Source organism: Capra hircus, chromosome 22 (assembly GCF_001704415.2).
Source record: "Capra hircus breed San Clemente chromosome 22, ASM170441v1, whole genome shotgun sequence".
NCBI classification, from domain to species: domain Eukaryota; kingdom Metazoa; phylum Chordata; class Mammalia; order Artiodactyla; family Bovidae; genus Capra; species Capra hircus.
In genome coordinates, this window is record NC_030829.1 from 47,909,701 (window position 1) to 47,933,764 (window position 24,064).

General features: G+C 46.2%; 1 protein-coding gene across 2 annotated transcripts in view; it reads left to right on the top strand.

The window, feature by feature from the left end:
* Positions 444-24,064, top strand: part of LOC102171745 (store-operated calcium entry regulator STIMATE) — a 54,011-nt gene continuing 30,390 nt past the window's right edge. Inside the window, exon 1 of one of the 2 annotated variants that reach the window (XM_018067098.1) lies at positions 444-757. In XM_018067098.1, coding sequence (XP_017922587.1) covers positions 598-757 — 160 coding nt within the window. In that variant the 5' untranslated portion in view covers positions 444-597. Of the gene's footprint in view, positions 758-23,623; positions 23,945-24,064 lie in introns of those variants that run through there. The other variant, XM_018067099.1, reaches the window with a different exon arrangement.

The following is a 24,064-nucleotide window of genomic DNA, read 5'->3' on the forward strand; positions in this document are numbered from 1 at the left end:
TAACGAAAGGTAGGACGCCGAACGTCTGGGTTGAAAGGAATATGATCAGTTTTCCTCAACGACCTGCCTCAGAATAATCCAAGCTGCTTACCGAAATGCAAGTTATTGACTACCTCTCAGAACAACTGAATCGGAATCTGAGGGAGGAATTAAGAACTATTTTTTCACAAATTCTTCAGGGGTGAGGGGTTTATCTTGGAGGGAAAAAGATTTTAGACAGATCTTCCCTGCTTCTGCCCTCAGGGCCAGGAGCTCGGGGTCCAGGGCGGGACTCTCAATCCGGTTTGAGTAGCCCGCCTCACCTGGTCCGTCCTACCTGTGGTGGGGACCCAAGACACCGCCCCCTCGCCGACCGGAGCCCCGCCCTTCGAGAGGGAGAGCGGGAGCGGCCAAGGCCCGCCTCCACGCCGGGTGTGGCCAATCAGGAGCTGCGGTCTCAGACGTCGCGTTACGCGCGGCGCTGAGTCGGCCGCGGGGCTGAGGTACCGGCTCCCGGCTCGGACTTGGGGCTCTGGGCTCGGTGGCGCGGCCCCAGCAGGTTGGGAGGCCCGGCGGGCGGGCGGGCGGCGGCGCCCAGCGCCCCTCGCCAGGCCCGCTATGCAGGGCCCTGCTGGCAACTCGAGCCACTCACTGCCGGGAGGGCCGCCCTCCACAGTCGCGTCCGGAGCGGGCCGCTGCGAGAGCGGCGCGCTCATGCACAGTTTCGGCATCTTCCTGCAGGGGCTGCTCGGCGTCGTGGCCTTCAGCACGTTGATGCGTGAGTCCCGGACCCCCGCCCCTCCTGAGGCCTTGCGCCTCAAGCTTCTGGCCCACCGGCCTCAGGGACCCTCCTGTCTGAGGAGTTCAGGCCTTGGGCCCTTTGACGAAGGTTCCTTATTCGCGCGAGCCCAGGCTGGGCATTCCCAGACAACGGGGAGCTCTGGCCCCAGACCCAGGGTCCTGAGTTCCTCATCTTATCGCGTCAGCCTCTAGTCAGGGGTCACTCCTGCTCCTCTCTTCACACCACGCACGCCTCTCTTCTGAGATGTCCCCCTGCAACCGTATCATCGCGAATTAAAGCTACCTCACTTGACAGCCTACGGCCATGACCCGCAGGTGGCATATTCCTTTCAGCCCCCTCTTAAAGTCTCTTCTTAGCCTCCTCTTCACACTTTGAATCCCTATCCCCCAGTCTGGTACTGAGTTTTTTGGTTTTTCTTCACCTTTACGTCAGGATTTACTGTCTCCCGTTTGCATGTAAATACTGTCCTGTCACCTTGCAATACCGGACTTGTTAGGTCGTGCGTTCTGTTCCCAGTACCGCCTACCCCATCTCCCCTTCTTCAGCCTAATTTTCTGTTTTGGTTGGAGCAGGACCCACCCAGACTGCCTTCTTCCCCGCATCTCCTTTTTTTTTCTCCTTTGCCTGAACGGGCTCACCTCTTCCATCTCTGACCCAAGCTTTCCTAATCAAGTTGCATCTCAAGTCTCCCCTGGCTGTTCCCTTTCTCAGCCCACTTTTGTTTATGTTTCAAGTATTCTTCCTTTCTGTGAGACTTGGGCAACTTTAGAAACTTAACAGAGAAGCAGACTCAGAGGGTCTGAGGAGGTCTTAGAATTTCTGTGCTAAATCATCAGGGGCCCTTCCTGGAGAGTTTCATGATGAGGAAGAAAGTCCCAGATAGGCCCTCTGGAAAACCGTAAGTTCCAGCTTGTCATGTGTACCACTGGTGATGGGTTATGTTTCCTTAGTGCACGTCCTTCCTTTTATTAAAGTGATAGGAGGCCTGGTTCCCCTGTGATTGCATTTCAGGGAAGGGAAGAGTTTAACTACTTTTTTACAGAGGTATTCATTCCAAAATGACTTCTCAAAACTTCCCTACTGTTCTCACGTGGGCAGAATGGGAAGTTCCTGCAAAAACTATGCTCCTTGGCATCTGGGAAGGAGCCTGCAGCCATGTGTGTCTCGTAGAGTCCAGTTGCTAGAGTTGCAGCTTTGCTTGTTTATGATGCAGGCCTTCCTTATTTGGGTGAATTCTTCCAGGCTTTAAGTAACCCTGAAGAGGCTGTTCTTGGACACTACTTTTTTTCCTGGTTGCCTGACCTTCGTAAGTCTAGCAGCAAGTCCTGGACTATGTATATTTGCTACATTTTCTCTCCATTTCAATCTCTAGTTGCCTTGCTATATTTTCCCCACTGAACAAATACCCACTTGTTCCCACAGTAATAATATGTGACGATTTAGCCAAAATCAGCTGCTGACTTGAGTGCATGAACTGTATGTGTATGTGTTCGAGACTTTGTATGTGGGTCTGCGCTTCTCTCCCCACGTCTCTCTCCTCCAGCTGGACTTCTTTTCTATCTAAAGGAACTCCAGGTTTAGGTTTGTTCCCTAACCTAAGATTTATTAGCATGGTTTTGGCTGTTTTCATGAGTTTGATTGATACTGATGGCCCCGCTTATTCCCTGGGGTTTGATACTTGTGATTCAGAGAGGGAAATGTGATTATGACAGGGCACAGTTGCTCACAGCTGAGAAGTGTGCCAGGTTGAAAGTTCAGAGTGACAGTGCTGGCCCTGTGAGTCTTCAGGGACACAAACACTTCTGTACTTAATCTTCAGTGTGAGCACAAGTGCAAATCTCACTGTGGCTGGTATATTCCGAATGCAAAGGCAGGACTAGAAGTAGGGGTTTTTTTGCTCAGTGTAAGCTAGACATGGAGGAACTTTGTGGCAATGGGTAGTAGGTCTTGGGACAGTGATAAGTAGGGGTGATGGGGAGAAGAATTGGAAAGGCTTGAGCTGTGACTAGCGTGGACACAGGCATGGACTTGAATTGAGAGCCTTTTTCCCCCCACCTAGAAACAGACAGCAGACCAAGGAGAGTCCCACTGGCCAGGACCAGTCCCGGGAAGTACTTTTCTTCTCTCTTAAACTTGTTGGTTCTATTGAAATAGAACTGTAGGGCTTTTCCATTTTGCAGAGCTGGGAAGAGGAGAAGTCATTTAGAAGCTGCTTTACATTTTGAAATGAACTTTGCTGGGGAAAAGGAAGGGGAAAGAGATGGTCTCAAGGAGGTTCTCTTGCTTGGGTTTGGCTATCTTCCTGGTCACAGGACCTGTTCCTCAATCTGGCACAGCTGCTGTCAGGAGTGCCAGGCTCCCACAACAAGACTGCTCATCTTGTAACCCTTTGAGGGAGGTCTGGGTTTGTTGAGATGAGGCCACTTCATTCTTTATCAATTTCATTATTAGAGGGCCTTCCACCTCTGGGTTTTCTGAAGTGTTTCAGAAATGCATTGGGTGTAGAAGTGGAAGGAATTGCTTTTTTCAAGCATAGTTCATCTCTCTTTTTTGAGGGGGAGGGGGCGCCATTCAACATGTGGGATCTTAGTTATCTGAACAGGGATGAAACCTGTTCCCTCTGCAGTGGAAGGGCGGAGTTCCAACCACTGGACCACCGAGGAAGTCCCCAAGTATATTTTTAATACCAGTCATCTCTCCTCAGCAGTCAAAACTAACAGCCCCTGTCCTCTGTGGAGTTCCAATCGTTTTCCTTCTGGTGCTTTCCTCCTGTGTGGTGAACTGAAGACACTTATGACAACTTCCCAGTTTTGAGGGCTGGTGCTATTCTGTTTTCCTGTTGGACCAGCTTTGTTCTATAGGATGGATCTATTTCTCTGCTAGACAGGCCATATACAGTATGGTTGCCTGGCCTGCATAAGTCTTGCAGCAAATCTTGGACTGTATATGTTTGGTACTTTTTCTCTCCTTTTCAGTCTCTAGTTGTCTTGCTGTAATGTTTTCAATCCCTTCACATCCTGATTTTGGTGAACCCTCAGACCACTGTTTCTATGTTTCTTTTTCTAACCCCCAAATCACTTTTTTTCTCCATTTACAACTTGCTGTGTTTTTTACCTGAAGGAACACCCTCTTATATCTCAGGAGAGGATTTTGATTCTCATGGGGATTTCTCATGCTGATGCGTGGCTCACTGTGTAGGCTTTCAGGTGTCTCAGGCCAGGCAGTTGGGAGTTGATGTGATAGTTGATATGTATAGCTGATTCTTTAAGCTACATAAACATATAAGCCACCATCCACAGGCGTGTGCCAGTGTCAGCATCCCCTTGTTCAGGTGGTGAGCTTTCCAGAGGCTTCAGCTAAGGTACCTTCTGTGTGCAAGGAAAGCCCAACAAACTCAGAGACAAGCTTCTAAAGGGCCTTCCCCCTCTGGGTTTTCTGAAGTGTTTCTGAAATGCATTGGTGTAGAAGTAGAAGGAATTGCTTTAAACGAGGGACCTTTGCCATGCTCTACCTGCCAAGCAGTTCCTCTTGTTTTGGTGACTTTATCTACGGTCTGTGATTTAATTAAGTCACAGCAGAGCTGAGCAGTTCTGGGGCTGCCTTGTGTGTTCCAGCCCAAGTGAGTGGCCCAGCCATCAGCTGAAGGTCATTATTGACCAATGTGTATGTTGGCACTAGGGTTATTTACTCTCAGGACCTGTAAATGCAAAGCCCACTCAAGCCTCCTTCACCGTGCACCGTCAGAATCCTGGCTGAAGTGTAGACAGGATTGCCCTTTTAACAAAGGCATTTATAGAGTTTGGATAAACCTACCTGCCTATTTTCATGTGACAGATTTGGGCACTAGCCAGTTAGGAGAAGGTGTCAGTGTTTTATGAGGACACTGCTGGTGTTGAGAAATGATAGCTTTTTTCCTGAAGTCCAAAGTAACATTACAGACTAGTCTACCCAGCTTTGAGATCTTGATCTTACATAAGAGTCCTTGCCATTTTGTCAAGCAATGAGCTGGCCCCCTTGTGTGTTCTGTACAGATATATGCATGTTGGGACAGCCTTCCTGGGATCACCCCTCCCCACCCCTTTCCAATATTTATCTTAAAAAATGTCAAATATACAGAAAAGACAATAATACAATGAATGCATATCTGCCCTCCACGTAGACTGAGAAATTGTTTACCGTTTGCCACATTTACTTTATCTCTTTATACGTTTTTAGGGAGAAGGGGGTGGTATATTTAAAGATAACTTGAAGCCTCTTGATGAAAGTGAAACAGGAGAGTGAAAAAGTTGGCTTAAAGCTCAACATTCAGAAAACGAAGATCATGGCATCTGGTCCCATCACTTCATGGGAAATAGATGGGGAAACAGTGGAAACAGTGTCAGACTTTATTTTTTGAGCTCCAAAATCACTGCAGATGGTGACTGCAGCCATGAAATTAAAAGACGCTTACTCCTTGGAAGGAAAGTTATGACAAACCTAGACAGTGTATTAAAAAGCAGAGACATTACTTTGCCAACAAAGGTCCGTCTGGTCAAGGCTATGGTTTTTCCAGTGGTCATGTATGGATGTGAGAGTTGGACCGTGAAGAAAGCTGAGCACCGAAGAATTGGTGCGTTTGAACTGTGGTGTTGGAGAAGACTCTTGAGAGTCCCTTGGACTGCAAGGAGGTCCAACCAGTCCATTCTAAAGGAGATGAGTCCTGGGTGTTCTTTGGAAGGAATGATGCTGAAGCTGAAACTCCAATACTTTGGCCACCTCACGAGAAGAGTTGACTCATTGGAAAAGACTCTGATGCTGGGAGGGATTGGGGGCAGGCGGAGAAGGGGACAACAGAGGATGAGATGGCTGGATGGCAGTTTGAGTGAACTCTGGGAGTTGGTGATGGACAGGGAGGCCTGGCGTGCTGCGATTCATGGGGTTGCAAAGAGTCGGACACGACTGAGCGACTGAACTGAACTGAAGCCAGCATCACACTTTATCCCTAAAAACTTCAGTTGAGTCTCCTAAAAATAAGGACAGTTCCCTTCATAACCAGTTTCATGATCACACCTATGAAAATTTATAACCCTGCAAGATCATCTAATAGCCAGTCTGTATTCACACAAACACACAAAAATTCCTCTGTTGTCACAGGTCTCTTATAGCTGGGATTTTGCAAAAACTTATCTGATCAAGGTCCACACATTGCATCTGGTTATGTTTTCGGGGTTTCTTTAGTATTCGTTTATTTGGCTGCCGGCTTAGTTGCTCCAAGGCATGTAGAATCTTAGTTCCCTTACCAGGGATTGAACCCGTGTCAAGGTGGATTCTTAACCACTTGACCACCAGTGAAGTCCCTGGTTATGATTTTAAGTCACTTTTAGGCTGAAAGAATCTCCCCTACATGCACACGTGCGCACACACAAAAACACACACACACAGTTTTCTGTTGTTGTTGTTAACTGACATTGCCTTTGAAAGAGTCCTGGCCAGTTGTGTATGGCGCCCCATCTTCTGGAGTTGTCTGGGTGTTACCTCATTGAGGTGTTTGGGCGGTTTCCTGGACCCCTATGTTTCCTGAGTTTGGTGTGGTGGGACCATTAGCTTGTGATGACTTTTCTTTGCAGTAAGAACACTGCATGAGCAGTGCTGTATGCTTCATGTTCCATGGTACCAGGCAACACATGACATCGGGCAGTCCCATGGTTAGTGATAAGGTCAGTTACTGGGCAAAGAGGGCGTGTTTCTAGCTCTCTCCCTTGTAGGGTACATTGTCCCCTTTGCAGTTAGTATATTATCTCTGTGGCAGTAATGCTTAGAGATCTTGTGGCTATCTTGTTCCCTGGTCACTTCACTTCTGGTAAAATAATGAAATTCAGTGATGGCTGGAATGGAGCTGAAGCTCATGTGTGAAGGTGCCATCTCTGGGCCTGTCACCCAACACGCTGTCAATAATGTCGCTCTCTGTTCCCCCCTCCCCCACACCTGGAGTGCCAGCCAAGGCACAGGAAGAGCATTCTGTCTGTCACAGGCTAGTATTGTATCCAAGGGGGGAAGAAGTGTGGCCAACAGTAGCATGGAGGAAGATGAGGGGCTCTTTTTGGGGGGGGGGTCATTATTTTTAGAAAGCTTTTGGTTTTCTAAATGCTGATTGATCTGGTAGCATTTATCAATAATGGTGATCTACTCCTTTTAAAAAAGTATTTATTTATTTTTGGCCGTGCTGGTCTGCATTGCTGTGTGGGCTGTTCTCTAGTTGCCGGAAGCAGGGTTTACTTTCTAGTTGTGGTGCTTAGGCTTCTCATTGCCGTGGCTTCTCTTGTTGCAGAGCCTGGCCTCTAGGGAGCACGGGCTTCAGTAGTTGTGACACATGGGCTCAATAGTTTCGGCTCCCGGACTCTAGAGCACAGGTTCAATAGTTGTGGCACACCAGCTTAGTTGCTCTGATCCAAACCTGGGATCCAGCCCATGTCCCGTGCCTTCACAGGCAGATTCTTTACCATTGAGCCACCAGGGGAGCCCTACTCCTTTATTTATAATGAAACTTCACCAATTTGGAGTAAAATCGGGGCAAAAGGGAGTTGTCTGAATTGGGGGATAATCAGTTGTAATCAAATGCATCTTTTTAGCCTTTTAAATATCTCTGTTTTTTGTGTTGCCCTATAGGGGCCTGTCAAGCCTCTGCTGCTTTAATGAGCTGTTTAAAATCCTTTGCAATTACTTTAGTACTTCCATGAAGTATCCTGTTGAAGAAATTTTACAAATGGTTAAAAATAGCAGGATCCCTGGCTCTGGAATCCATCTGACCTGGCTTTCATGCCTGCCTCTTCTACCTACTGCCCTTGAAGTGAAAAAGTGAAAATGGCTCAGTCATGTCTGACTCTTTGCGACCTCATGGACTGTACAGTCCTTGGAATTCTCTGGGCCAGAATACTGGAGTGGGTAGCTTTTACCTTCTCCAGGGGATCTTTCCAACCCATGGATCGAACCCAGATCTCCCACATTGTGGGTGGATTCTTTACCAGCTGAGCCGCAAGGGAAGCCTAAGAACACTGGAGTGGGTAGCCTATCTCTTCTCCAGTTCATTTTCCCAACCCAGGAATCAAACTGGCGTCTCCTGCATTGCAGGTGGATTCTTTACCAACTGAGCTATCAGGGAACCTTGGGGGTCAGCTGGTAAAGAATCCGCCTGCCATGCAGGAGACCTGGGTTCGATCCCTGGGTTGGGAAGATCCCCAGAGAGGGGAAAGGCTACCCACTCCAGTATTTTGGCCCGGATCGCAAAGAGTTGGACATGACTGAGTGACTTTCTTTCACTGCCCTTGAGCAGCCCACATATATCTCGAAGCTTTGGTTTCTTCCCCAGCAAGATGGGATGGATGATTTTTCTGGGACTGTGGGGATTAGAAAGTGTGTAAGGAAGCTGGATCAGTGCACATGTTGGGCCCTTCATAGTGGGAGGGGGTGTCATAATCCTTATTGTTATTACAGTGTTCTCATTCAGAGTTCAGTTAAGAACATCTCACAATTGCTGAAATAACTTGTTTTCTGAATCAGGTTAAACATTTTCCTTTCTGTCTTGTTTACTCAACATCTTTACCTTTAGCCCTCTTTTAAATGGTGTGAAATCAGGTTAGCCAAAAAGTTCATTCAGGTTTTCCTGTAAGAGCATACAGAAAAACCTGAACAAACTTTTAGTAGTAAAACCTGAACGAACCAGTAGTGAAAAATTGTAACCCAGCCAGCACAGTGATTGCTCATTCCAAGTTAGCGTGCATCCAGACGGGGTCGCTTTGGTATAAGTAATAATCTCTTTCCTTCTTTTCTTGAGTTTCTGCCTACAGAGTCTCACATGGGCCGTGAGTGGGCAGTGGGTGGACTGGGGCAGCCCATTTACAGGTGACAAGGTCAGAGTCCCTGACTTCATCACCCCAGGTCTCATGGTAGCTGGTGGTGGCACTGGCTGCTGGAGCCTGCATTCCTGCAGCTGGCTCTTTGCTGAGTCCCTAGTGTGCTGGGTTTTGTGCTCAGCTCTTGACGTGCTGCACAGGAACCTTGGTTGTTTTCCCTTCACAACCAAGGACAGTGAGCAGGTGAAGTGTGTAGCACTGGGCCCCTGTTCATAGGTGCAGAGCTGAGATGTGAGCCAAGTCCCTCAGGCCCCAGTAGTTCTCAGCCACTTCCCCTGCCCTCTTTCCACAGGCACGCTTCTGATTACTCTCTTTCCCTGTCTACTTCACCTCATTCTTTTTTCCTGTTGGGATAATTCTGAGTTTCTTTCTTAATAATTCTTTTTAATGCCCAGAGTATTATATGGAACTTCAGACTGTTTTGTGGCTGTTGATAACATTAAGCATGTAAATTTGAAATGACCTACCAGTCCTTTCATGTATGTTTGAGTTACATCTTAGCTTTGCTTTTCTGGCCTTGGCCTTTGTGAAGGGTTTCCCTGGCTGTGCTGGGATGGCGAGCCCACCCTGGGACCAGGGTCTAGCGTCTGAGGCACAGCCTCCCAGGGCCCCAAGGGAGGCATACATGAGTCCATTCTGTGACTGGTGAGGAGGGACTTCCAGGGCCGTTGGTGATTTCAGGTAACCTCAAGTTTTCACAGAATTTGTTTCCCTGGTGCTGTATGACTATAAGGAGAATAGTTAATAATCATAAGAGTTGGGGATGACCCTTAAGAGTTATCCTTTTCTTTGTGTGTAAGTAGAAGTGGTCTGTACACCTGTTTTAGTTCATGCCACTGCTCAGAAGTTATCCATCTAACCCAGAGTTTTTCAGCTTGACACCATTGATATCTTATGCCAGATAATTCTTGGTTTGGGGGGCTATTCTCTGCATTGTAGGATGTTTAACAGCATCTCCAGCCTCAATCCACTGGATGCCAGTGGATGCCATTGTGACAGCCCCAAAATATCTCCAGATATTGCCATTGACCTGTAGGGGGCAAAATTGCCCCTGTTAAGAACTACATTTGTTCAGTTTGTGGATTACTCAGCAGACTCTCTGTGGGCCGTAGTAGAATGGATCTGTTAAATAAAGACCTGGGTGCCAGGTGTGGTGTTGGGTGCTGCCTTGACAAAGAAGAGCTGAGACCTAGTCCCTGTCCCTGAGGTGCTCACAGCTGGAGTGGACTGCGGGAGCCCTGGTAGGTCATCCCAGTGCAGCGTGAAGAGGGCTGTTGACGTTTGAACAGACTTGAGAGGAGGGATGAGAGCTTCTGCCAGGAGACCTTGGGAAGTGTCCCTGAGGAAGACCTGCTTGGTCCCAACACTGGAGGTGAAGGAGATGTGAGGGGCTCTGGATACACAGGGAATGGTGAGAACAAGGTCCAGATAGGAGATCACTGGTGTGGCCATCGGTTCTGGGGGCTGGAGATAATGGGGGCCGAGGCTCCGAGAAAATGAGGCAGTGTGTTTGGAGGGGTTCCAGAGAGCTGCCCTTTTTTTTTTCATTTTCAGGCCTATTTTCTACAGCTTACACTTAAGAAGGGTGGTGAATTAAATCATTGGGTGGCAAGTCAGGTTCTGCATTCACCTCAGGCTCCTTTTGGATTGTTTCTTTAAGAACCTTTAAAGCAGTTTCATCACATTCCTTTTAGATCTCATGGAGTACCCCCAGGGAAGATCTGCTGTTTGTGTCTTTGGGGCTGCAGGAGAAGAAACGGGACCTAGTGACCTTCTCCCAACCCCCTGTTCTATTGGCAGTGCCTCCTGAGATAGGTGTTATGATGATGTGGGCAGACCTGCTGGGCCTGCTCGGTGCCAGGCATAGTGAACTAACCCAATTAGTCCTCACAGTCATCTTGAGAGGTGGGTGCTGATATTGTCTCCATCTCATAGGTAAGGAAACTGAGTCACCAGGAGGTTAAGTAACCTGCCCAAGGTCACATAGCCTGTGAGTAGTAGAGGCAGGCCATGTGGCTCTGGAGACACTGCTTTTACCTAATAAGGGAAATGGTTCCTTATTGGTAACTGGCTTCTGTAGACTGTCCGCTGCACTCCACACAGATAGACATAGTGGAAACACTTCACCCCTGGATTTTTGGTTCAGGCTCAGTTGTGGACAGCTGTCAGGGGTGGTCTCAGAGACCCAGAGGGTAGGCCAATCCTGGGAATTTCTAGCCCCTCTGAGTGGGGCCCCATGCTGTGGTGACATTAGGCTTTGCTAATGAACCTCTCCTATGAGAATCCCAGTCCTCAGTACGTGTTGGACCTCCTGTGCTAGTGCAGTAGGATTGCCAGCCCCTGAAATCACCTGTTTGCCTATTAGGAAAAGGCTTCTCACCAGAGTTACTGTAGCCCCGTCGATGCAACATGGCCTCCCCTGTGTTTCCTTTGATTTAGAGCATCCTCTTCATTCTAAAGGGTGTCTTGTGCCGTAATCGGGTTCCACTCAAGCTGCTTTTCTGGTGGAGGAGGCAGGAGCTGGCGAGGCTTAGCCTGCCCCCAGGGTGTGGTGTCACTTAGGGTCTCGGTGGATGAAGGGTTGCTCAGCTGTCTGGGTTGCTCAGCTAGCGTTTTCTTGGCTCTAAAATTGCTTTTAAAGACTTGATGTTGAGTGTTTGTGGCCTTTGCTATTAACAAGTGATAGGTGTCAAGAACTCTAATGCCTTTTCTCTATTTGGGACATATACGTTTTTTACATGTTCACCTTTCTCAAAATGCTTTACCCCCCACCTCCCAGTCCCAGCTTATATTCTAGTCCATGGACTTATCCAACCTCTTAGCTCATCAGTGTTCTTCACAGGCTTTTCTGTTTTCTTAGAAGACTTTTTCGCTTAATAACATGAAAATGACAGAGAGGTGAGGTGGTCACAACACCTGGATTAAATGACACAAGGCAGGCTGCAGTCCTGCAGGAAGAAATGAACCTTGGCAGCATACGTGCACCTTTTGCCAACCCCACACGCACTGGGAGTGTCTTGGCCCAGGTGGGCTCAGAGCATGAGCACAGGTTTTCTATCTGGGCAGCAAGTTTGGGTCTAAAGTATCTGTAAGTGGTTCCATCGAGGTCACGCATGGAGTGGAGACTCACTCATTGCTCCCTTAAATGCCTGCAGCACAAATGTGCTGCTTCTGCCTGCTGTGCCTTTGCTTCTGTGGTTTCCAGGTAGCAGGCTTGAGGACCGCAGATCTGCTATTTCCAGCTCTGCTGCACCTCTGGCTGGTGATGAGGGGGATAATTGGAGTCCTGAAGACATAGTGTAGGGAGACGTAAATGCGTCTATTTTTTCCTGGCAAGAGGCCTGCTTTTATAATTTTGTCCCCAAATTCTCTGTAAGACATCTCATCAGTTACTAGCAAAAAAAAATTCTAATACTGTTACCTGAAATTAGAGTAAACAGGAATGTTCAGTTGCCCCTCAGTTGGCTTAACAGATTACATACTGATTTGTTTTTCTCAACGTGTGTTTAAGTATATAATTTGCTAATACGCCAGATAGGTCAGACTCTCCAAGGAAATGTCCAACAAGCACTGTAGTCTTGCTAAGGACCTGCCTGAGTTCAAGGGCCACTGCTGCAGATGGAACAGTGTCCTGCGTGCAGCGGTTTTATAGTGCTCTTGTTCTCCCAGCAATGGAGCTTCTCAGGCACGGCATGAACATGGCTCAGGCTGAATTTTGGTCGGCGGTGATGTGAGGTGTGAGGGTGAGGAGAGCTGGGGCCAGGGACCACTGTCTGACCCTGTTCAAAGCAGGTAACCATTGAACCATACCAGGAACTCCTGGATTCTTGCTCCCACTGGCCATGGCTGCCAGTGGTGTTATACTATGGGTCCTCCTTTGCCTGGGAGCTCTTTCTGTGCTGCAGACATTCCAGACACCACTGTCTGTGCTGTAGTCCAGGCCAAGGAGCACAGCCATGATACCAAACACTGGGCTGCAGCAAGATGCTACCTGCTGCTCTTCTCTCAGCCGCCACACCTGCCAGACCCGTTCCTGCCTCCTCCCCTTACTCACAGTCCTCTTTCCCCTAAATGCTTTTCTCCTTCCTCCCACCTTGCCACATTCTCTGCATCTGCTAATAGGTGCTCCTTGACCTTAGCCCATACTGCTCTCCTTTGAAGTTGCAGGACGTAAGTCTGTACTGTACATGTTAGGTCTCTGCGTGGCCCTAGCTGAGCTGGACTGACTTGGCTGCCAGGCAGGTGCTGGTGCCCTGGCCGGGTGCTCAAGGCCAAGGCGGAAACTTGTCCCCTACTGGGAATCTGGTCAGAGAGAGAGCTAGGAGGTGGGGAGACTGAAATTTTTTTCTTCTCTAATCACCGTATGGTTCAGAATGCATTTTCTAAGAAAAACACAGATGTTCTCTTTTAGAATTGTGGTACAATTTGTCAGTGCTGGAGAAATGTAACATTAGTATGCTATTACCAATTCACAGTCCATATTCAGATTTTATAAATTGTCTTTATAGCTATTTTTCCCTGGTCCAGAGTCATACTTTGGATTCAGTTGTCACATCTCTTTAGTCTGGAATCATTCCTTAGCCTTTCTTTATCTTCTTGGCTTTGGTATTTTTGAGGAGTATAGGCCAGTGACTTTGTAGAATGGCCTAGATTAGGTTTGTCTGATGTTTTCTCGTGATTACATCCAGGTTATGTGTTTTTTGGAGGGAATATTCCCCAAGGATTGCTGTGACTTCCTCAGTGTATCGAACCCTCTGGCACCTGATGCTGGTTTATCCCAGCATTGGAATAAGCCAACACCTGACACCTTGGGTGAAGTGGTTCCTCCAGATCTCTCCACTGTGAAGGTAACATTTTCCCCTTGTAAATTAAGTAAATTGTGGCGAGATACTTTGAGACCATGTAAATATAGGGTCTGTTTTCAGTCTTTCTTGTAAAGCCTCCCCTAGGTGGGAGGTAAGAGCCACAGGCTCTGAAGGTGCTTTGGCCAGTTAGAGGTCACATTTATAGTTGTTCATTATGTGCCAAGTCCTAGTACATGCTTTACTCATTTTCTTCTCACATTAACCGCATGAGGTGGGTTCTCATGTATAGCCTATTTTATACCTTGAGAAACTAGTGAATTATCCAACAGTAAGGCAGTCACTAGGTGGGGTACTGGAATTCAGACCTGGTGGGTCTTACTCCAACAGTGGGGCTTCCCGCTGTGAGTGTGCAGTGTTCACATGCAGTTTGTGGCGCAAGGACGCTGCTCCTCCAGCCTCTGGGCTTCGCATGTCTTCTGTGTGTGGAGTTCTTCAACACCATTTGGTTCTCATTGTCCCTCATCGGCTTGGTTTTTCCCTGAGGGCATCATTGCAGTTATTTTCCCTAGACATGATAGATAGACTAGGAAAAATCCAAAGGCTTTTCATCTTGAGATTGGAATCCAGGAGGGCATATCATTGAAGCCAGAGGAATCTTATGTGGATAAATTTAACACTTGAGGTGTGCAAAAGTGGATGAAGAGGCTTTTGCCAGTGAGGGGACCACCAGTATAGAACTCGTCCTATATTTTGGTAAGCAATCAGAAAACAGACCAAAACACTATATGAAACAACTGTTTGCAGAAATTGGACATCAGGTAGCTCAGGAACCATGAGGGAAAGAAAATAATGAAGTGAGCCTTCTGGTTCTCCCCCTCAGTTTTCTCCTGGAGGCAGTTTCCAGGTCTCACAGTAGTGAGGAACAACCCAAATTGAGCCCAGCAGCCTTGCTGAATTGAGAAGACAAAGTTGAGGAAGCCAGAGCAGCTGGAATTTTCAGGGACAATATGGAGAAAAAAGAGCTACATAGGGGAAAAGCTCAAGGCATTTGTTCAGAGGTCTCCATAAGTCCTTTTCTATTGATAGATGTTAATCTGTGTGTGTGCAAGTGAAAATTCAAAGGCAGAGCAAGGAACTGCTGGGAAACTATGAGCCGGACTATTTAAGACAGGAGGTTTTTCTTTCCAGTTAGAGTGAGAGACGTTGTTGAACACTGGGGGCATTCAGGAGAGACCGCAAAAAAATCATGCCCTGTCTAGCCCTAGAGAAAGGGTGCATGGCTTAAAAACAAGCCTTGATACCATATACAAAAATTGAGTAGAAATGCATGATCTAGATGTATTGTAGAAGTGAAAACTATAGCACTTCTAGAAGAAAACGTAAGAGAAAGTCTTTGTGACTTTGGGATAGGGAGAGAGGGAGGAGAGTGGCTGGTTGGTGGAGTTGTCAGAACCTACTGTATTTATGGGTTTAGTTTGCCATCTTATATGGCTGCTGCTTGTAGTGCCACAAAACAGGTGCAACGGTGAAATCAAAGGTCACTGATCACAAGTCACCGTAATAAATATAATAATAATTTAAAAATATGAAATATCAAGAGAATTACCAAAATGTAACACAGAAACATGAAGTGGAGCAAATCTTGGGAAAAATGGCACCGATAGACTTGTTCGACACAGGGTTGCCACATGCCTTCAGTTTGTAAAGAATGTATTATCTGTACAATGAGATCTGCTCACATTCTTATGTTTGCCTCACCTTTAGCAAGCCAGCCTGTTTGCTTGTTGCTTGTATTTAACTGGTAGGAAATTGGAACTTCTGCGTTCCACACAGATTGTTGATACAGGATGAATATCAGACTAATTTGCTATATAATGAGCCTTTGAGTTATGTGTGGGAGTCAAATAGGGGCTAATCTTTTAAATGGAGCCTGCTCATCCTGTGCAGGTGACTTGCTACATGTTTTCAGACTTCTCAGCTCCTTTTTTGTAAGGAGGCAGTTGATGGATCTTTCTTTTTCTCCCTCTTTTAAAAAGGGGCTGTTATCTCAATGCTAAGTGAAAGGAAGTGCTCAAGTTCTAGCTTTATGTAGTACAGAGCTTTGTTCCATAGAGTCTTTGTATAGAATTTTTGCTCGCTGCCCTGAGCTCTCAGTCTTTCCCAAGCCACCTGCTCTTCTCTTGCCCCTAGAAGGTACTTGGGCACAGTTGGCACTTTCCTGATTCTTGGGTCACATTGTTTGGTCATTCCTCAGCAAGTGAGTGGGTTCTGTGCTTACATACCCACACCAGAGGTCAGCCTCTAGCTCTTCTTGCACAGGGTCAGGTGTGGTGAGACACCTAGCTCAGTCTCCTGCCGGTAGCTTGGTTGAGGAGCAAGCCCAGAGGAACCATGTTCCCAGCACTATTGTTGGGCTGAGTCTGAGGACAGGTAGTCAGGCCCGAACTGGGCCCTGTACTGTGCTTCCATTTTTCCCGAGGTCTCATAAATTGTGCCTGGCCTTTCTGATCAGGAGCTGGCATTGGTAGGCCTATTTTAAGTTAGAAATCGTATGATCAAGGCATGTTGATTCTCTCGGGTTGGTTTATGTTCATTCTAGACCTCTAGAGATGCCAAAGAATGTACAGATTACCATACATTTGTGCTCATTTTGCATGTTAGTAAGGCTGTGCTCAAAATCCATCAAGTTAGGCTTCAGTAGTACACAAACCAAGAACTTCCAAATGGAGTTTAGAAAAGGCAGAGGAACCATAGATCAAATTGCCAAAATTCGGTGGATCATAGAGAAAGGAAGGGAAATACAGAAAAACATCTGCTTCATTGACTACACTAAAACCTTTGACTGTGTGGATCACAACAAATTGTGGAAAATTCTGAAAGAAGTGGGAATGCCAGACCACTTTACCTGTCTCCTAAGAAACTTGTATGCAGGTCAAGAAGCAACAGTTAGAACCAGACATGGGTTGCAAATTGGGAAAGGAGGACGTCAAGGCTGTATATTGCCACCCTGCTTATTTAACTTATATGCAGAGCACATCATGCAAAATGCTGGGCTGGATGAAGCTAGAATCAAGATTGCCAGGAGAAATATCAACAACCTCAGATATGCAGATGATGCCACTCTAATGGCAGAAAGAGAAGAGGAACTGAAGAGCCTCCTGATGAGGATGAAAGAGAAGAGTGAAAAAGCTGGCTTAAAACTCAGCATTCAAACAACTAAGGTCATGGCATCCAGACCCATCACTTCATGGCAAATACATGGGGAAAAAGTGGAAGCAGTGACAGATTTTATTTTCTTGGGTTCCAAAATCACTGCGGACCATGACTGCAGCCTTGAAATTAAAAGATGCTTGTCCCTGGAAGGAAAGTTATGACAAACCTAGACAGCATATTAAGCAGAGGCAGCATATTAAGCAGAGGCAGCATAAAAAGCAGAGACATTACTTTGCCAACAAAGGTCTGTGTAGTCAAAGCTATGGTTTTTCCAGCAGTCGTGTATGGATGCGAGAGCTGGATCATAAAGAAGACTGAGTGCTGAAGAACTGATGCCTTTGAATTGTGGTGCTGGAGAAGACTCGTGAGAGTCCCTTGGACAGCAAGGAGATCCAACCAGTCAATCCTAAAGAAAATCAATCCTAATATTCACTGGAAGGACTGATGCTGAAGCTGAAACTCCAATAGTTTGGCCATCTGATGGGAAGAGCTGACTCATTGGAAAAGACCCTGATGCTGGGAAAGACTGAAGGCAGGAGGAGAACAGGGAAACAGAATGAGATGGTTGGATGTCGTCACCAACTCAATGGACATGAGTTTGAGCAAACTCTAGGAGCTAGTGAAAGAGAAGCCTGGCGTACTGCAGTCCATGGGCAATGAGTCAGATACTACTGAATAACTGAACAACAACTTTGGTCCACACCTGCCTTTCCTAGGGTGGCCTGGCGCTCCCTGTCCGGAGGGTTTTGGATACTGATGTTGTCTCTCCCCCTTCACTAGCATACACACTTCTCATTTATCATGCCATCCTTTTACCCAGGCCGCCTGTTGTTCCGAAGTGGGGAAGAGGTGAAGATAGCTATGAGAGAAACCCAAGGTGCCTGAAGCATCTGTCAGACTACTCTAGATGGGATTCGTGCTGCCAGCCTGGAGGACTTATAGATATGTTAGTTTATAGGAGACGGATGAATTCTCTGTTTATGGTCCCAAGGCTCCTTGGATTCAGGTTATTATTGTAAAGTTAAGGCTTCCTCAGCTGCTCTCTGCTGCTCTGACACCTGATTCCCAGACTCTGGGACTAAGAAAATGAACTCTGTTGCTTCTGTTCTGCTCAGACTCTTGCTGGTTACACAACATATGTTGTTGAAAAAGAGAAGATTCTGTGCCAGCTGCCCTGAGTTGAGAAGCTAGGGAAAAGGTCTTCGGCGTTGGTTTATAACTATGGTATCAAGAGAAGAGCTGACCTTCTATTTATCAGTTCACGTCCATCAGTAAAGTTAGAAGATCAGCCCCAGTGCATTCCCAGAGGAGAGTCCTCTGCTGGGTATGTGTGGTGCTGTCACAAAGCAGTGCTGCCTCTCACTTGCGTGGGCATTGGGGGCCTCTCTGGTTTGTGAACATACCTTCCCTCTGTGCCACTTGGTGCTGGCAGCTGGGGAGCACAGAGCCTAGAGTAGCAGCTGGGGGGAGGGGTGCAGGGCCGTGGGGATAGTGGAGGGATGTTGCGCACACTGGGGGACCTGGGGCTTTCCCACTCCCGGCTCTAGCTGCTGGGGCTGTGCTGTGGGAGGCCAAGCAGTGGCAGGAGCAGCCAACCTTGGACAGTGCTTGTCAGAGGAGGCCTGTTGTGGCCTCTCTGTACCAACGAACTTTGCCAGCCAGTCTCAGTTTCCACCTGCATTAAGACTTGAGTTGACTTCTTAACTGTAAGCCTTGAAATTTTGGATAATGCTTGTATTATAAATATATGCACTATTAGCTACCGTCAGTATAAAACAAAGTTCTTGAATGATTTTTCTACCTATACTTAAATTTTCTGAGCAAACTCTTTTGGAGGCTGTTCTTGACTTGTTAATGCTGTCTGGATTACACATAGAGGTTTGCGTTTCACAAGCTTTGCATTTAGTACCAAGGGGCCAAGCCCAGTCAGTCCTGATGCTGGAGCTTGTTTTGTGGGGGTACAGGTCAGCAGTGGCCTGGATTCTGGACCTGAATCCAGGTGACCATTGGCCCATCATTGTTGCCATGGAAGTTGTCTCACCACTGCCTCTGACAGTTGGAGGAGACACCCGCTTGCCCAGCTGCTCAGTGATGAGCTGCAGACTACAGAGTGGTTTTCATCCTTGGAATCCAAGGCTCCAAAATCATTCCAGCTGCTTAGAGTGGTCCAAACGTGGCAGAGAACAGAGCATATAATGGATATATAGGGACGCTGTGTTCACATTTTGGGCCTAGAAGGAGAGGTTACAGGTACAGTTACACATCCTGTGTAGCTTGTCACCTGTGAGACTTCAGCAAGTTCCTTAACTGCACTGAGATTCAGTTTCTTTATCTAAAACATAGGCTAATACTGTCCTTCCAGGGTAGATGTGAGAAGTGGTTCAGTTGGCATAGCCCACGCCTTCAGTCCATGGTGGCTCAGATGGTAAAGCATCTGTCTGCAATGGGGGAGACCCACATTCGATCCCTGGGTTGGAAAGATCCCCTGGAGAAGGAAATGGCAACCTACTCCAATATTCTTGCCTAGAAAATTCCACAGATGGAGGACCCTGGTAGGCTACAGTCCATGGGGTGGCAAAGAGTCAGACACGACTGAGGGACTTCACTTTCTTTTTAGTATTCTGACGATGACCATGATGACGCCATTTCTGATGAGGCTTTCCCAGAAACACTTGTAGGAACTCATGTGAATAAGCCTTGCATGTTGGGTTTAGGAGACGAGGCTGTTTTTCTTCAAAGATGAGATGGGGTTTGGTTGGAGACCCTTTTGGATGTAAACCTGTCCTGGGCTAGTCACCCTCACATAGCTTCCAGTCTGTTCATAGTGGCTGCTGGATAAGGGAGGTGGGGGCCAGGTGGCCCCTTCACCACTGCTAGGGAATGGCCTGAGCGTATATGACCTGCAGAAGGCCAGAGGGCGAGTGGAGTCATCTTTATGAGTGAAACAGTACACTGGGGTTTTCCTCCTAGTGAGATTCTTAAAGCTGAATGAGCCATGTCCTCAGCTTCTGTGTTTAACTCACCATGAGTGGATGTGTAGCTGTACCTGTAACCTCTCCTTCTAGGCCCAAAATGTAAACACAGCGTCCCTATATATCCATTATATGCTCTGTTCTCTGCCACGTTTGGACCACTCTAAGCAGCTGGAATGATTTTGGAGCCTTGGATTCCAAGGATGAAAACCCACTCTGTAGTCTGCAGCTCATCACTGAGCAGCTGGGCAAGCGGGTGTCTCCTCCAACTGTCAGAGGCAGTGGTGAGACAACTTCCCATGCCAACAATGATGGGCCAATGGTCATCTTCCCTGGTGGGACTGGACCCAGGCTGCAGATGTTCCCTCTGAGAAACTTGGACTCTGGGGCCATACCTTTTTCTGTTTGATTAACCATGAGGTGCAGACCTTTTAATGCAGTCAAAGCCTCTTCTCCAGCACAATCAGGATTGCTATTCGTTGGTTAATTTTTAAAAGGCAGAGAATCTGGGAAATCCTATAAAATGTAAATGTATACAATAAACATTTTATTTTAACTTATGCATGTAAGCATCAGATGTGAGGGGAGCCCTGGCCTAGAGCACAGTGACACACATCATCCACCAGGGATGATAAATAGTGCAGTAGTGATCTTGCCCCTGGTTGAAGTGGACTAAATGGACTGAAGTGACATATTTCCCATCTCTAGTGAGTCCTGCCAGCTGGAAGCTTTTCTGTCAGAAGGAAATTTTCTGAATGAGTTGGGTTTGAGGAAGGCTATAAATTACCTAATATGCAAAATTGTATTATTGTTGTTTTTAAATTATTGTTATTGGTAACAGAAGCTTTTTTCTCAGTTAATTGTTTTTAGACCTTTTTTAATTTTCTTATCACAAAGTAATACATGTTCTTTGTAAACAACTAAAGAAAACAGTATGGAAATTTGTAGCATAAAAAACAGAAGTTCCCTATAATTCCATCCTCTAGAAAGCTACCCATGGTAACAGTTTATTGTGTGCCTTCAAATTTCTATATGTATATATAATTTTAAAATAAAAATAGGCTCACATGACACATTGCTATTATGGTCACTGCTTTTTTCCCCCAGGCTTCTCTGTCCTTCACCATCTTCTGGAGTTTGTTCAAACTCATGTCCATTGAGTCAGTGACGCCATCCAACCATCTTTATCCTCTGTCGCCCCCTTCTCCTTCTGCCCTCAGTCTTTCCCAGTGTCAGGGTCTTTTCCATTGAGTCCGCTTTTCGCATCCGATGACCAAAGTATTGGAGTTTCAGCTTCAGCATCAGTCCTTCCAATGAGTATACAGGGTTAATTTCCTTTAGGATTGACTGGTTGGATCTCCTTGCTGTTTAAGGGACTCTCAAGGGTCTTCTCCAACACCACAGTTCAAAAGCATCAATTCTTTGGCACTCAGCTGTCTTTATGGTCCAGTTCTCACATCCATACATGACTGCTGGAAAAACAATAGCTTTGACTATAGATTCCTCTGTCAGCAAAGTGATGCCTCTGCTTTTTAATACACTGTCTAGGTTTGTCATAGCTTTTCTTCCAAGAAGCAAGCATCTTTTAATTTCAAGGCTGCAGTCATGGTCCGCAGTGATTTTTCAGCCCAAGAAAATGAAATCTGTCACTGCTTCCACTTTTTCCCCATGTATTTGCCATGAAGTGATGGGTCTGGATGCCATGATCTTAGTTTTTTGAATGCTGAGTTTTAAGCCAGCTTTTTCACTCTTCTCTTTCATCCTCATCAGGAGGCTCTTCAGTTCCTCTTCTCTTTCTGCCATTAGAGTGGTATCATCTGCATATCTGAGGCTGTTGATATTTCTCCTGGCAATCTTGATTCCAGCTTCTGCATCATCCAGCCCAGCATTTCGCATGATGTGCTCTGCATATAAGTTAAATAATCAGGGTGACAATATATAGCCTTGACGTCCTCCTTTCCCGATTTGCAACCCATCCATTATTCTGTGTCCGGTTCTGTTGCTTCTTGACCTGCATACAAGTTTCTTAGGAGACAGGTAAAGTGGTCTGGCATTCCCATCTGTTTCAGAATTTTCCACAATTTGTTGTGATCCACACAGTCAAAGGTTTTAGTGTAGTCAATGAAGCAGAAGTAGATGTTTTTCTGTATTTCCCTTGCTTTCTTTCTCTATGATCCACTGAATGTTGGCAGTTTGATCTCTGGTTCCTCTACCTTTTCTAAACCCAGCTTGTACAGCTGGAAGTTCTCAGTTCATGTACTACAGAAGCCTAACTTGATGGATTTTGAGCACAGCCTTACTAGCTTGCAAAATGAGCACAAATGTATGGTAGTCTGTACATTCTTTGGCATCTCTAGAGGTCTAGAATGAGCATAAATCAACCCGAGAGAATCAACATGCCTTGATCATGCAATTTCTAACTTGAAATAGGCTTGCCAACACCAGCTCCTGATCAGAAAGGCCAGGCACAGTTTACGAGATCTCAGGAAAAATGGAGGCATAGTACAGGGCCCAGTTGTTGAAGTCTAGCTTGAAGGATTTTGAGCATTACCTTGCTTGGATGTGAAATGAGCGCAATTATGCGGTAGCTTGAACGTTTTTTGGTGTTCCCCTTCTTTGGGATTGGAATGGAGACTGACTTTTTCCAGCCCTGTGGTCACTGCTGAGTTTTCCAAATTTGCTGGCATATTGTGTGAAGCACTTTCACAGCATCATCTTTTAGGACTAGAAATAGCTCCGCTGGAATTCCATCACCTCCACTAGAAACTGTATTGTGGTGTGATTTACATAGCATAAAATTCATCCATTGCAAGTGTACCATCTCTGCCTCCCTTTTTAACACTTGTATTCCATTGTATAACTTACATGTAACCCCTCCCCTATTGATAGCCGTTTACCACTTAAGTCTTACACTCTTGCAGACAAAACGACAATACATTCTTGCACAGAGTTTTGGGTATTTGTGTGAGTGTAGCTATAAAAGAAATTCCTAGAAGTGTATTTTCTGGGCCGCAGTGTATAAATATTTAAAATCAAAGCAGAAATTACCAAAACATCTGCTGTAACTTTATAAGTGATCTGTGAATTGATAGGAAAAAAACGACACACATCTTTGTCCACCAGGAGATTAAATGAAGTTCATAAATGTACTTGGCCAAGAAATCTGGTTAGCAGTGCAGTCACAGCAAATCTCTGATTTCACTAGACCTTCCCAAGGACGCTGGCTCACAGAGTAGAGTTCCACTTCCCCACATTTCCCTAGTGGCTATACCATTTACTTTACTTTTTCTGCTCTTTAACTGAGTGCCTATGTCCTAATATCCTCACTAAGTGTTTTAATCTTTGCTTATTGGGGCAAGAATAATTAATTTGCATTTTAAAAATTGGCCTTATTGGTTTGCATATCTTTTTGTGGGCTTATCAGCCTTTGGCATTTCTTTCCATCCAGTGGTTCCCCACGGAACTCTCCCACCCCTGCCGAGATCATCAGCATTAGAAGATGGCACAGCCACCCTGATCCCAGGGAAGCTGCGCTTCTAATGAGGCCCCATGTTTAGAAGGTTAAGCCTTTTTATTTGCTAGACAGTTTATTCTCTCACTTTTCTTTCACCCTTTGGCAGAACTACTGCTTGGGAGGATTAAAGGTAGATAGCTTAGAACCTAGGCTTTGTCTATCCAGTAAGAGTCCTTACAAAAAGTGTTCATGAACACTTAAACTGATTTCAAACCCGGAGTGTCTGGTTTTTGCGTCTAAGACCAAATATGAGGCCTTGACGGGCCGGTTAATCCTGCCTTGTGGTTAGTTAGAAGGAAGAATGCTTAGGGGTAGTGTCCTCTGGCAGTCTTGCTGGCAGATTACTTTGTCCAAAGCCAAAGAAAAAGCTTAGCAATTTTGGTCCTGTTTCAGGACTAATGGTTTATAAACTAGTCCTCTGGAAGAACTCATTGTGCAAATTCTTGGAACTTACTGAATTAAAAATAGATACCTGGACAGTCCTCAATAACTATGTCTTAAGTAACAGACTGAATGAACTCCTTTGTTCAACAAATATTGCATAGCAACCTGTTAGGAGCCAGGTACCCTCTTGGGTGCTAAAAATGTGAGGATAAACAGAGCAGAAGGTCCTGGTCTTACAGAGCTTACTTTCTAGTTGGGAGAGAAAACAACAATAGTCAGGAGAATACCGAAGAATTTCTGAGATGAGAGCTATTAGTGCTATGAAGAGAATGGAACAGGAAAATGAGATTGAAGGATGGGAGCAATACAGGATGTGCATATCTCAGGTGAGGTGGTCAACAGGGGCTTCCGAGGAGGTGACCTGGAAACTGGGAAAAGAGGGGCCTGACACTTGGCCAACTGGGAGCAAACTGGGAAAAGAGAGTTCCAGACATTTTGAAAATACA